The following is a 15,185-nucleotide window of genomic DNA, read 5'->3' on the forward strand; positions in this document are numbered from 1 at the left end:
CGGCTCAGTCTGGGATCTGAAGGCGGTTGTTGAGCTGCTATCCTTCAATTTCCAATGGATCTGATCCACCTCCCCCACGCAGCCCGAAAGCAGCGGGTTGTTGCGGCACGGACGGAGCGCCGTTGCCGCCTAGCGGGGCTGCGGGGCTGCGGGGCTGCGGGGCCGTCCCTTCTGCCCCCGAAGGCGGGGATGACAGGGCCGGGGCGAGCAGTGTAAAGGCAGCAATGCAGGAGCAGACCTGCTCTTCACATTGCCCTTCCCTTTTTGCTAGAGCTAGAAGTGTGTAGAAATCAAATCCTGTCTTGGAGATGGGAAATGCAGTGCGTGACCTCACAAGTGTCTCTGCAGCTGTATGCTCTGATTCAGTTCTAATTGAACATCTGGGAATTTTGCAATCTATTTCCCACGAGCAATCCCTGCATTGTGGGCACACACGTGTTGTGTTTTCTCACTGGGATATTTCCCCCTTCTCTTCATGTGTCTTATCCTTGTGTTGCTGTTGCTTTCCTTTTCTGGGGGGGTTATGCAAGAAAAGAGAAGTAGAAAGATGCCGTGACATGTTGGTGTTAGTACTGAAAGCATTATTTGTGTCCGTGTACAGCAGTGTGGTGATTTCACTAGGCTTTAGGCTTCTATGGAGACACAAGCAGGCAACGTGTTGGTTCCCCTGCAGCTTGGAGGGCTGTGTGTGCAAGTAAATCAGTGTGTGCTCTGGGTGTCATGTCAATAAACCAAAGAGCCCCAGACTTGAGCGTGTCATGTGGGGAGAGGAGGTGAATGCTGACAGATCTGAAGAACAACACTACAGGAAATCACAAAAGCCAAATTTTTGTGAAGGTTTATTTACAAAAACCACAATATTGGGGAGTCACAATGTTCCGTAGGGCGGCAATTCCCTTCCCCTTGAGCAATATGCACCACGCTGTGCGCATGCGGCAACTTATGGTCCCACGGTAACATCTCATCTAGAGCTTAACATGAACACTGCGCTGCCCTCAGCACCACCACTCACGTACATGTTGGGACACACACAAGGTTGAGCTTTTCCATGAGGAAACTGTATAAAAAACACGAGCCAAATTGAAGCCGTCAACTCAAGAAGCAATGTGCAAAAGTAGACGAAGATACTCCTGAAGGTTTGCTTAAGAAAAAGAGCCTCTTCTGCCCCTGTCCCCTGCTCAGTGCTGCTGGGAAGTGTGGCTTTAACAGGGACTTGTCCCATCCTCACCCCTTCATGTTACCTGCAGAGATTTCCACTGGATAAATCACCCTATAAGTGAGCTATAAATGCAAAATTCTTCCTTCAAGCATCACCACCGTGCTGTCATTGTACTGAACGGATCCTTATACTGCTGCAGTGTTTGATATGTGATGCTCAGGGCCAGATGATGATAAACTCTTGTGCAAAGCACTTAGAAGAGGCGGGATGGATGTCCCTGATCCCTCACAGACAGGAGCAGAGCTGGCAGAGGCCGCCTGGAGCAGAGGGCCAGGCTGCTGGGTTCCCCCCCCCCCATATGCTAAAGGAGCCTGGGTCCCTGCCATGGGGTGCTCAGCTTTTAGGGCTGGGGGTGATACCCAGTGTTTGAGCACCCCTCCTCCTGGAGAACATGTGCTGGTGCAAAAGACATGGCATGTGAAGGGCAGGAGGTGACCCTGGGCCTTCCCAAACTGTTCCTGGCCCATGATGTGAGCTGAAGGCAGCGTGGGGCAGTGAGGCCACATGTGCAGCTCTGCACAAAGCGACACAGGGCAGCATGCTGCAGGCACTGGGGCAGCCACGCCAGCCATCCTTATGGAGCGCTGCATGCACACACCAACACTGAAATGGCAGTTAAGATGAGAAATGGATTGCACTTGTTTCCCTTAAACACACATGCACGTACCATCCTTACTAATGAAAAAGTGTAAAAAAAAATTAAATGCATTTTAAAAATGACAAGTTGGGATTCCCTTCATTGGAACAAAACAAGAAAATAGGGGCAGCGTGATTCTGATCTGAGGTTGGTCAGCAGCCATCTTCTGCCTTTAGGAATGCAAAGCCCAGCGTCACCCTGCTGCTCCAGGTGGCTTTTAAGGGCTGTCTATTTAAGACCCTGCAGAGTTATGACTGTATCACAGAACTTGCTGTTTTCTAAAGGAATATCAAAGTTTTTCTACAGTAAATCCTCAGTGTATCCAGGGAAGATCTCAGCAAGACTCCCCCGTGTTGTTTCACCTCCAAAGAAAGGCTTCAGCAGATATGGTATGTGTGAGTTCTGCAGTTGGTCCAGAGACCCTCTTGGTGTTCTTCCTGGAAGCGCAGCTACAGCTGGAGATTAACTACTTAATTAGCCTTCAGCAAAAAGGTCCTGAGAATGTTGCTATAAAACTAACAAATATATATATATATATATATATAAATAGCAGAACACAGGGCTCAAGGCAAAACAAATGCTTGTTCAGATTAATAGCTGTAAACTGCGGATTCTATGAGCAAATAAAAACTTGTTGGCATAGGAAAAAAAACCTACCATTCAAAGTATATAGGATTGGCAGCACTAAGCTTACTTACTGTCTGGGATGAGGACAACAAGCACCAATGTAACACTGCAACACGTCCCACTGAACCCAAGCTCATGTAAACAGATGTGCTTTGACAGTGCTTACACATCCAGGCATGACCCTGCACGTGGAGTCAGGCAGGCAGAGCCCTGCACAAGGGTTTCTCCTGCACAGCCCCAGGGCTCGATGCAGGACCCAGGGTGAGACCCTGCAACGCTGCACTGCCATTTCTATCTAGCTCTGTGCATGGGAGTGCCCCGTTACAGGACCCAGCTCAGCAGATGATACACCCAGTAAGGATTATTTGCAATGTAAGGCATTACAGGACTTGGCCCTAAGGTTTCTATTTTCAGCAGAGAACCCCTTATCCATACACAAGGTCATACTTTAGCATACCCAAAAGTGCCTATAACAAGGGTCAATGTCACTACACGTTATGCCCAGTAACACAGTTAAGGTTCTGCGTATTGGCTTCAGATACTGTGAAACTTCTGGATTAAACTCAAACCAACTATGAATCTTCCCTCACGAAAATTAAATGAACTGTGGATGTTAAAAACAATCAGGCTGCGTTTTTAAGGTTAAGAGGAGCCATGAACAGAAAGGAGCAGCTCCCATTGCAGTGGTTTTCCAGCGCCTTCCCTCCCTCCCCATGAACGCTCTGGGATCGCAGTGCTGGAGGGCTCCAGTTCTGCCGTGTATCCGCTGTGTGTGGCTACTGCCGCTCTCCTTCCACGCGCTTCTTGCGAACTGGGATGGCAGGACAAGAAAAGAGCAGTCAGGGACAACCAGAGCACTTCTCTCTGCTCCCTTCCCATGACGTGAGCGGGAAGCAGGGAGCTTCTAACAAATACTCAGCACTGTTATGTCCATAAGTGCCACAATTAACATTTCTAGTTGCAGGTGTCGCTGTTGTAGATAAGCAACAATTGTAAGCTTTTACAAAATAAATTGAAGTACTGATATCAGTGAGTACCGGCAACCAGGAAAACATACCAGACCTCAAAGCTTCTGTTTAAAGTTTCTGTTTAAACTTCATGTGCTATGATGACATCAGCCACTAATGTTAACCAGCATTAACTCACTCTGAACAGAGCAGGTTGAGATTGCCAGTAAGCAGAGCAAAGAGTGATCAGCTTGGTGTTATGGGCAGGATTCGGGTGACAAGGAGACACGTGTGAATTTCCACAGCACTTGAGATGCATTAGACTGTATAGAGCAGGTCTCATGGGGCCCCACCTGCTGCTTCACAACCCAGTAAAAACACTAAATCTCTGACTTGGCCAGGTAAGATTAGGGATGTTCTGTTTGTGTGATACCAGGTGGTGTTGCACTGAACTGTCGTGTCCTGCACCTGATATTAAACTGCTGGAGTAGACCACAAAGGCAGTAAAACTGGATGAATGTTCACCTTTCACTACAGAAAGTCAATAATAATATATAACTGCAAAAATCCCATCACTTTGCTATCAGGAGGTTTATTTCACAGTGTTTTCCTGGCAAACACTGCATTACTCCAAGGCTGTCAGTGTACAATCCATCATTTATCTCCTAGTGTCTTGTTGCAGTTATTTTCTTTTTTGAAAATATTCTGCCCTGCTAAACCTTGAAGAAAATAATACAGTGCAAACCATGGAAAATGAAGATTACCCTCAAGATACGTGCCCAACAGCAGCTGGTTAAATAGCAGGGACAGCTTCTAAGGAAACTAATAGTTTCAGGAACAAGAGTGTATTTTGAGGATGGTTCAGTACTGCTAAAAGTAACACTAGGCAGGAAAGAAGTAGGTTCTACTTCAATTTTTATCTTTGCTCTTTGAGAGTAAAACCCAACCAAATACGTCATGGTTTGACACCACACTTTGTGTTATTAATCAGTTCTACCTCTTAGAGCTTATTTTTATTCTATTTCCTTTTACTGTAAACTATTCCTAGTCAAGCACAGAGCAGAGCATCACACTCAGGTTAAAACTTGCAAAGCTCTCTTATCCTTTCCTGTCACAGCAAAGTCTTTTGTTTTCCCTTAGTCGTCAAGGTTTGCTCAACTGTAGCAGAGTTAGGAATCTTGTGGTCCTTGAGCAAGCAGTGGGGCTGGCTGGCTTTATTTACTGGCCAGAAAAGCTGATGGGACATCTGGAGATCCAGGGCATTGCCTGGAAAAGGGTGCAGTTACTCCCCTCCCCAGCACAACTTGGGGAATCACAGTAAGACCTTAGGAGTTCTGTGCTCTAGAGCCTGTGGAGTTGAATGTCATCCCCCTCACATATGGACTGGATGTTGTGAATTTAATATTCAATCTTATGTACAGACTGGAAGAGTGTAAAGGCCAAGGCTTGGCTCACCTGGACAGATGAGGAGTGAATGGAGAAGCATCTTACCCAGGTCGTTGTTTTTAGTGATAGCTGCTGCTACTCTGGTTCGTGGGCCTTGCTTTGTGAACTGGTATCCAAACTTGAGGATCTTGGAGTTCTCCTCCAGCATCTTGGCAATCTCCATCTCCACAGCTGTCCCCAGCTGCTGCCTCTGTTGGAGACATGGTGAAATGTCCCCAAAAGAAAAGAAAATATTTGTTCTTAAAGCACAGAAAATAAGAGCTTATATTTCAGTACTGTGCTCAAACTACAAAGAGAATCCCTTCCCTGGAGACATAGCTCTGGGTTTTATGTTTCCTTTGACTAGTTTTATTTGGATGTTTTCCATGGTGTGGTTCCAGGGGACATGAGCTGCAGAACGGCTCCAGAGGCTGCCTTGGCTTTGCCCAGGGCCTGCTGGGAATCTGCACAGAAAGGAGACAGAAGGGGACTGCAGTTCAATGCTGCCTCATTACCTGGTTGTCAATTTTAATCTCTGTCAGGGACTCGTTCTCCTTCAGCGCATCAATCAGTGCCAAAATACCCGTCCCAGTGATGAAATTGGACTCTACATTCAGACTCTTCAGTGTTTTGTTCACTTTCAACATATCTGCAAACGCCTGAGGGGTTAGAAAGAGGGAACAGATCAAGTTCTTGAAAGCTTAGGGAAATAACTGTAAATCTGCAAAACATGGCTTAGTATGTACAAAGAAATAAAACACAAACAGGCTTAAAAGAGCATGGAGGTAGATCAGAATAGACTATGCTTCTATTACACATAGTAGCAGGGAAATTCTGCTAGATAAGATGAAGGATCTACCCTAAAGTATATACAGACCTACTTTAACATTGTATTTTATTTTCCAAACTGCATTGTAACTTACAATAGCTACAGGGTCATTGCTTCGAGTAGCAGCGAGGCTGAATGTCTTCACATGTACGTTGCTTTCCAAGGCTTTTGCAAATTCTTTCAGTGTTGGAATAGGGATATTCTACATTAAGAAGATAAAGTGAATCGTTAGGAAAGCCAGTCACGTCAGTAGACACTGGTTCTATTTATCATCAGACTGATGGATTAACAGCCACAGACTGTGTGCTTGAACCATCCCCAGCGCCCGTAAGTGCGTCTCAGGAAGGACCGCTTGTGCTCAGGGTGCTCAGCAGCCATGTGGGGCTCCGTGCTGGCACACTGTGTCAGCGCTGCCTGTATCTGGGTCAGGCCAGGGCCAGCACGTGACTGATCTGAGCTGTTTTCCCATTTTGCTGCTGACTGTTCAGTCTCTGCATCCCAGCTCCTCCCCATTTCCATATGTGGGCTAATTGAATTAGGGCAGTGATGATCATGCAGTGCACAGGAGATGTCTTCCTTTAGGAGCTGCTAAAGAAGGGCAGCCAGAGGGAATCACCCGGTTGGCTTTTAATTGGCTTCTAATTCATTATCAGGCATTGATGACCTGGGAGCCTTTAAAACACTTCTCTCTCCTGCCCTTTCCTGTGTGTGCTGCTTTCCCTGCACAGTACAGAGAGTAAAAATATAAAGATAAAAGGGTGCTGGAAATATTTGAATGAACCCATCTGTGAGGATTTATACAAAACCATGACATCTACCTTTATGTTGTTCAGATTAACTTCTACAAGAGTAGGATCATTTGCTTTTATCCTTTGTAAACTTGCTTCCACGTTGGTTGGATTAGGTGGCTCCTCAAAAATGGGCTTCACCTTTTCACCTTTGACCACATCTGCAATAGAAGATGCATCGAATGCTGACATCAGGACCAGGCACGGTGGGTGAGCCTGGCTCTTCAGTTGTTGCTTAGGACAGCTGCACTCAGGAAGAGGTTGGCATGAATCACAGAGCTCAGAGGCAGCAGTGTTAGCCCTGTGTCCTTGCATGTCCCTGGCACCTTCCCATACCAGAAGCACATCAACAGCCAGAGCAGCTGGGAGGTATCATCATGGGCAACTTCCTCCCTTGTGTATATACAACCAGTTTGAGCCAGAGCAGCTTTTAAGATCATTGCATAGGATGTAATATACAGCAAGGGCTGCTTTGTTCTTTGTCTGACATCTGTGAGGAAGGTGTGCTCAGAGCATTCCCACTGCATTAGTGAGCAAACCTCCACATCTACAGATAGACTGTGCTAAAAGAACAGCCTGGGATCAGGAGGCTCCTCCAGGTTCTGCTCTGAGATACAATTTTGACTATTGGCAGCTATAAGCTACATATATTCTTTGAAATGCATAAAAGTTGTAGCTTAGAACTTAATTAGTACTTCTACTTTCCAGATACACAGTTGTGAGGATTAATTTGTAAGCCCTGACCACCCAAGCCACTAAAGGAAACAAAGGAGTATGTTTTGGATGACATGTATTTAAACCCTTTCACTTTGTCATAGTGAGTTATTTAGAAGACTTGTTCTCAAGCCTTGGTGTACTGTGCTCTTCTGTTCAGTGCAAAGTTCATCCCACATCATGGGCCAAAACAAAACCAAATACACTTTAGAACTAAACAGAGACAAATACATTCACAAACCTGAAGCTGGTTTTCACTCCATTCCTCTTTGTATCATTTTTACTTATTTACCAGTTCCCTGAGAGACCATGAATGTGCCTGAAGAATACTCCAGCCTTCCTAAAGATCAGGATGTTGGTGGAGACTTTGCTGTACTTTGGATTCAAGGATGGAAAGCAAAGTAAAACCAGCAAAGTGAGTTTGCACTCAGAGCAATGCCATGCCAAGCTGGGACCTGGGCATGGATTCACCCCCATCCTCACATTTGACAGCATGTCACTCAGCCTAGAGTTAAGCAGTCTTCTCCTTTTTCACATTCTTGTTGCTTCCCATGAGTTTTATTTTGTTTCTTTAATCATGGTGCAGTTTCACCACACTGACAGGCAACTTCTGAGCTGTGTCTCTTTCTTGTATTGAACCTTTTCAGCTGGCCAAGGAAAGGCATTGCTTTTGGACCGAAGAATAAAGCAATGTGACAGGGCAATTTTCTGGCTGGTAAGTCTGTGCTTGGAGCATAGTTTAGCTGACTCACATAGCTGACATTGTGACTCCGAGCGACAAAAATAATTTGAAATCTGTGTGGATTACTAATATGCAGTTGCCTGCTAGGAGATAGATGGCAGCTCACACAGGGCCCCACTTAGGAGGCTCACAGAGAGCCTTAATCCTGAGAAAAATGAAGTGACACAGCATTCTGTCTGCTTTCCCACCTCCTCTTTGGTAATAAGGGATGGAAATGAAAGTACTTCGTAAGGACAGCTGCGGTTCTCCTGGCCTTGCAAGAAGAAAGTGCTTTTTGAGTCCCACTTCCATGGCAAAGAGCATTCCACAGTTTTGTCTCCAACAGCAAAGTTACTTTACTTGGTGTCCCAGAGCACACTGAGCACTGGATGGAGGCTTGGCAGCTCCTAAGCCCATGATGAGAAAAATCTGGGGTTCAAACGTAACTCTCACCTCTGAGATTTTATATACAGCAGGTCTGCTTTATTTAGTATAAATGCTTCTGGGTTTCTTGGCTGACTGTGCTTCCAGTGTACCTAAGGAGTCACATAACAGGTACAGAACCCACAAAGAAATGTTTGCTTACTTCTCACGCTTCCTTTTCCATCTTTACTGCGGGCTCCTCCTTCATCAAATTTTGGGTTGTTGACCATGTTGTGCACACCAAGAACAGCTATAAATGTGTAAACATCAGCAACAGGATACAATGTTAATGGCAGGAAAAGAGATCACAGAAAAACGTATGCTACAAATTCTACTTCAGCTCCCCAAAGAGTTTACAGAATTTCAGCTCAGAGTTGAGCGTGCTGCAGCTTACACTCAGGGAAGAGCCAGCTGGAAGGCACTGCAAAGGGTCACCTTGTCCAGCATCCCTCCCTCACAGGAGTGCTGCCAGCATTAATCAGGTCAGTGATGGCTTTGTCTAGCTGGGTCCTGAAAGCATCCAGGCATGAAAATCCCACAGTCTCTTTGGGTAGCTCGTTGCAGTGCTACCTTCCTAATTATCTATTTATTTATTCATTTTCTGTCATGCGCAACCCAAACCTCTTCCTGCTCCTTGTTGTATTGTTTGGCACATTGGAGATGGTTTTGACTTCACAGGATAAACTGTGCTTTTTCCTTATGCTTCTCCCATAAATTATCTACCTGGGCTTTATGCTCTTAATGTCAGTTTTTACCTTTATTACGATATTTTCCTTCTGAGAGAAACTCTTTGTTCTGTAAGTGGTGATACTCGCTGTTACAGACACCATTCATACTCTCAGCAGTAGTTGTGCTGCTGCTTTCTGTTAGACTTTGAGACCTACAAACTCACTCACGAATGGCTGGATGCTGACCAGAGCTGAGCAACACTCAGAACTCATTCCATAAACTTCAGGCTCTATGAGAAATGCCAGCTGAACTATAGCCCTATGATTCCTGTGATGCGCCACATATCAGTCAGAGCCAAGAGTAATGCATCCCAAAATGTGCGGTGTAGCTAATAGAAGATAATGGTGAGCTCGTGTCCTTTGATGGGATAACAGAGCAGCTATAAGAGGTTTGGGTTTAATGTTGATCCAACACAGATTCAGCTGAGTGGAAAACACTGAAATATTTCATTTAGATTTTCTTAATTAAAAACAGAAAGGTATCAATGGAGCTGAAGCTCTCCCACCAAAGTTTTCATATGCATTAGAGCCACGAAGCACTGGCCATGCATCTCAGCACACAGTAACATCAGTGGTCTCTAACAAAGCACACGCAGTCTCCCACTTGTTGACCCTTCCCCAGATCCCATTAGCTGCTTCTTCTCCTCCATTTGCCTGCCCCACATCAATTAGAGACAGGTGAAAGGTCTGCAGCAGCTCTCGGGTCATGCTCAAGGTGCTCATGGGCACGGCGTGGCCCCAGGCTGGCTGCCTGTCCCTGCAGTGAGACAGCAGCAGCTGGGGAGGATCCTGACCCCAGTGCCAGGTCCAGGCAGAGAGCTGGACATGTCAGGGGACTGTGCCCATGTACCATCTAACCTGCAAGGTCATAGAGCTCCGTATCTGAAGCGCTGGCCAGGGCTTCTTCAAGCTCCGGATCCAGGGTCACTTTCTCTTCTGTACGAGTTTCTATGGGTTTTTCTTTAGGGATAAATATTTTTCCTAGGAGAAGAAAAAAAAAAAAAACCAACAGAGTGACTAATGGATTATTGTAACAACTCATCTGCCTCCTGGCAGTGGAGGGAATAGGTCTGTGACAATGGAACTGCTTGGAAAAGTCTCAAGTGCATGTTTTCCTGTTTCTTACTTGATGCTATCCTCAGCACCAGGATCTTAATAAGGGTCTAAAAATAAACAGTGAAGACTCCTGCTCTGTGTTGGTGATTGTTACTATGGAAGTGAATTTCCTAAAATAAATCCCCAGGAGCAGTGACAGCTGGGATTTTTCTGAAGTTTCTGTGAGCTTATATTAGGCAGAATCAGGTCCACACCAAAAGCTTGCAGAAATTTCATCCTCGTATTTAACTGAGGCACCAGAGGCAATTAAAACCACTCTATTGCAAGTAACTTTCAGTTTACAAATGTTGTCCAAGAGCCTTAAAGCTCTGCAAAGCTGATCACTGTCAGACACGCAGTTTAGTTCCCAGCCTTTTTGTCAATATTTCCCCCCCATCTCCTGATAATCATTCACTTAAACAGCCTTTTCTTGATCACCTGTGCAGGCCTGAAAAGGCTGAACTAAGCCCTGTGTTCCCCAAGGCCTGTTTGTTCCCTGCTTGTTTCCTGTGCTCCATCCCTCCTCGTGCCCAACCGGCATATGGGTGTTAGTGTGTGGTTCCTAGTGGCATCACATGAAGACCATCAGCCCTGCTGATGAAATGAAAAAGACTGCAGGAGAAATCCAGAAACAACACAGGAGATCAAACTTACTCCCTTCAGCTATTATTGTAGCCAACAGCAATACTGTGATGCTGGAGCAGAGCAAGATCCCTTAAATTAAAGTTCCAATGGAATGAAGCGGGGATGAGTTTTGGATGCAGGAGGCTTTGGCCGGTTGTCAATTTCAAGTTGCCTTATTTATGTAGCACGGTCTCGGTGATATTGTTACCCTTAATAAATGCAGTTTTGCTATTTTGTGTTCAACTACAGACATTCTGCCCCTGTTTTTTTCAACACTGGCATCCTTACAGCTTGTTTCCCATTATCATAGAATCATAGAATGACCACAGTTAGGAAAGACCTCCAAGACCATCTAGTTCAACCAGCTACCTACCACCAGTATTCGCCCACTAAACCACATCCCTTGGTACAACAGCTACATGTTTCTCAGCCACCTCCACAGACAGTGACTCCACCACCTCTCTGGGCAGCCCAATCCAGCACCTGACCACTCCTTCATAATGGTCCAAAGCATCATTTCTGTGTAGATAATACCCAACACATTTATCTCTTTCATACAAGCTTTTTCTACTGCAATTTCTGTACTGTCACCTTCCACGAATGAGGTCACTGAATAGGCTCAGAAAAACAAACATAAAAATGGACATTTCTGAAGCAGTCGAGGTTTTCTGTTGCAGAATTTGACTCATTTATAAGATAAAAGCCTTTGTGGGCCAAGGGTAGGGATTGTTTTCACTTTCAGCCTGCACTCAGTGGTGAATCATGGACAGCTGTCCCAACAGCAGCAAAGTCAAGTGGCAGACTTGGGGTGAGGAACGCTTGTATGGTGAAGACAGACCAGTCACACTCTGCAGAGCTCAGAACGGAGCAGATGCTGCAATTTCAGAGTCACTCCATACTGTTCCTTAACCTGAAGTGTGGGATGGCAGCTTCCAGATGCCACAGACCAGGAGTTAAGCAACTTGACTGGTTAGGATAATGCCTCAGGAGTAATTTCATGACTCCATTGGAAGCTACAAGACCCAAACGAGCCAGGAAATCTGAGTAAACAATCAACAACGAGGAGCACTGGCTGTGAAATATTCTCCTTTCAGATCAGTGTCAGTTCCTTGAGTTCTCAGTAATCAGTAGCTCATTTAAGACCTAGAGGGAATCCTGCTTATCTTCATCCTGACTGACAGCATTATTCCAGCCAGCCATGCTCAGAGCTGCACCTGGTACCAGCCATCTCAGGAAGGCAGGCAGTGCTGTGCTGGGAACCTGGAGCCCAGCCTGACCTCCTGGAGGCACCAACAGAACGCTGTCTTTGGGTTGAATCTCTCTGCAATTCAAGGGAGCCTGGCTTGGTCCTCAGAGCTCCTGTGAGCAGCCTTGGAAAGGCCTCATGCTGTGTCAGCACCCAATGGTGGGGCTGTCTGGGGCAGAGTGATGCTTCCATTTCAGAATCTCAGACTGGTACAAGTGGGGCTGAAGTCTTGCTAATGGACACAGGGCCTCAAGTCTTGGGTAAATTAGATATATATTTCAGTTGGACCTTCTCTATGAGCTCTGGAAGCAGGTAGGCCAAGTACCTTGTGCAGAAAGAAAGCAGAAACCAATACAGGTTTACCCTTTTTCATACGTTTCACATATACAGGAATATAGTTCTTAAGCATTTGTTTTAGGCATATATAATTCTTGGTTGGCAGCCCGAACCTTTCTAAATGTGTATATGACTCTCAATGAGAGTTTCATTTAAAGCATTCTTGGCAAATGTTTTAGAAAAAGAATATTCTATTACTGGTTATATGAAATATTTAAAGGGGTGAGGTCATGTCAGAGATGAAAATATATATCTTTAATATATGGCAGCCTTTTTGGCATCCAATGGCTTTGTAAAAATGTTCTTCTTTCTGCTATCTAGACAAGGACATTCTTTTGCATTAGCTTGATGGGAGGAGATTTTGCAGCACAAAGGTATTTAGAAGAGCTTATGCATTTAGCATGTCATTAAGAATTCATTACCTTTCCATCAGCAGCAAAACTGCGTGTGTGTGTTTACAGACAGTCGTCAGTCCATTTTCCTGCTTTATTTTAAGGACAGAGTTCAAAGATGCAGGAGGTCCCTCCTGTCCCACATTCCTACATTGTAAATTCATTTTACAGCGCAATTCATTTTATTGTGGAATCCACTGACAAAAAAATAAGGATTAAGGCTTGCCTGTCCCAGGGGACCAGCTTAGATTTAAAATGGATTATTTGTAAATACTTCCAAGCCTCGGAGGAATTGTTTCATTATTTTGAAGTTAGATTTATGAAGAAAAAGCTTTTTCTATTCATGCTGTGATTTGGAATTTAGATATGATTAATGTTGGCTGGGTTACCTTTGCCTCCAGAATATGTTCATGTCTTTCTTAACAATAATAGCTTATATTTTACATTATATATTATATATATGATATTATATTTATTATATTATATATATATCTTTATCTTTTATAGTGCTCTTTTTTTGACATGAAATTCCACACGCCATTCAATGGAATTCTCTCCTTCCTTCAGTCAAACCGGGATAACTGGCTGTGGTGACCTGGATGACAACTGGGGTGGATGCTTATAACCCAGGGGACTTTGTGACTGTGAGTGTGGGGAGCAGAGATCTGTACTGGCTCAGCATTACAGCAGGCCTATTCTTTTTAAAGCAGTGCAAAAGTTCTATTCAAATTGAAATAGGATATAGTTCACGTTTTACTCAAAAGAGGTTCAGGGTAAGAAAGGAGCCTATTGAAAGGCAAAGAGAAGGATTCAGTAAAAAGGACTGAATCAAACACAGACAGACTTAGAAATGCAGAGTGAGATGAAAGGAAAGCAAACCCTCTGGAAACAAAAATACTCCCAGGTACTGTCATAAATCCATGGACGTAGTTCTGTCACTTGGTTTCAGGAAGCTGTGATTTCCTGCACTGCTCTGATGCCTCCCCTAAAGCAACGTCAAAGGAAAGCAAGGAAATGAGACATATCCCTGTTTCCATCTCCTTATGCAATAGTAGTTAACTACATAAGCACAAATGCACATCTATAGGAAAACTGAGGAGGTGACTATGTCAAGTGTATTGTGGTAAAATGAGTATATTTGCTTATTGTTACATACGGGGAAAACTGAGCAGCACAGCAGATGGGACTGTAGTAGTAAGCACACTCAAAAGGCATCTGGAGGATTTCATTGTCACGTGAAGTTCACAGCATTCAGGGCACCCAACTTGTGTTGTGGTGTATCTGCTCCTTGCCTTGTTTCTTAGCCTTCATCAGGCTCTTGTGAATACATGTAAATTGCCACCATTTTTATTCACTGAGTGTTTAATATTTATTCCCGCTGTGCACAAGCCAAAGGAACTCAACAAAGTGAACAACGGTGAGAAATAACTTCGTTTTTACTGAAGTGCCTTTTCTAAAATGTCCTTTCTATTGGTTTCATGAAGGACAGTTACTTAACTTTGTAATACAGAGGCATTTTCTGCCATAATTGTAAAGTAATTACTTTCTCTTCCTATAAACTCTAACTCAGATTATTGTACTTTCAAGAAAATATCTGGTTACACTTATTGCTTCTTCTTTTTCAGTGAATCACTGACTACAGTGAGTGTCTGTTTATTCTCCATTACAGAATGTTGTAATTCTGAGGTCAGAGCACTGACCTTAGCAGTGAAATTCAATGATCTTGGAAATCTGCCTTGCATAAATCACAGACACTTGATTCACATTTTCCATTTTGCACCATTCTTTTTCTTTTGAGGCTTACTTCAGTTTCCCACTCCAGATATTCTGTGAAAATGGAGCTAAATTAAAACTTACTGAGAATAAATGTGTATTATGAAGAAGAAAGCAGCTGAGTTCAAGTAAGTGTGAAGCTGAAAGCTAGATTAAAATGCAGTGTTGTAATTGCTGCTGCAGTTACTCTTGGATTACTGACTGTATCATCCATGCCTTAAATCAGGAGAACGCAACAGGAAGGTTGCAAAGTTCAGCTTTCCAAAGCTGTTAAATCTATTGTGCATATATACAGAGCAAAGATAAATTGCAGCAGCATCCTTGGCTTCAGTCAGCACGCAGTGATTTTGCCACCTTATTGCTGCTGTGTTGGCACGTGTGCCCTCTATGCATGTAGGCAGAAGCTCTGAGGACACAAGTGGTAATCATGCATATGTGGAGAGCACTGGAACAAACTGGAGGTGCCAAAAGTAGAATACCACTAAGATTCCAAATGCAGGAGTGTTTCCTTGGGGATTGCAAAGCGCATACATTTCTGGTCACATCCTCAAAGCATGGAGACACTGTAGCTCACAAAAAACAGCTGGAAAAATTTACTTGAGATGACTAAAACAATGTGTTTTCTCCTAACCTTGTTCTTGGAAACAGCTGAGTCCTTTTT

General features: G+C 44.2%; 1 protein-coding gene across 6 annotated transcripts in view; it reads right to left on the bottom strand.

Annotated features, from left to right (window-relative positions):
• Nucleotides 1-826: 826 nt before the first annotated feature.
• The window catches only part of TMOD2 (tropomodulin 2), a 28,906-nt gene continuing 14,547 nt past the window's right edge, over nucleotides 827-15,185 (bottom strand). For all 6 annotated transcript variants that reach the window (XM_085515560.1, XM_015872824.3, XM_015872820.3 and 3 more), the window contains exons 4-10: nucleotides 9,917-10,039; nucleotides 8,494-8,580; nucleotides 6,503-6,633; nucleotides 5,779-5,886; nucleotides 5,371-5,514; nucleotides 4,922-5,066; nucleotides 827-3,294 (exon numbers count right to left, since the gene is read on the bottom strand). In XM_085515560.1, coding sequence (XP_085371686.1) covers nucleotides 3,260-3,294; nucleotides 4,922-5,066; nucleotides 5,371-5,514; nucleotides 5,779-5,886; nucleotides 6,503-6,633; nucleotides 8,494-8,580; nucleotides 9,917-10,039 — 773 coding nt within the window. In that variant the 3' untranslated portion in view covers nucleotides 827-3,259. The remainder of the gene's footprint in view (nucleotides 3,295-4,921; nucleotides 5,067-5,370; nucleotides 5,515-5,778; nucleotides 5,887-6,502; nucleotides 6,634-8,493; nucleotides 8,581-9,916; nucleotides 10,040-15,185) is intronic.

This window comes from Coturnix japonica, chromosome 14, assembly GCF_054131305.1.
Source record: "Coturnix japonica strain WE chromosome 14, WE-NBRP24, whole genome shotgun sequence".
Classification (NCBI taxonomy): Eukaryota; Metazoa; Chordata; class Aves; order Galliformes; family Phasianidae; genus Coturnix; species Coturnix japonica.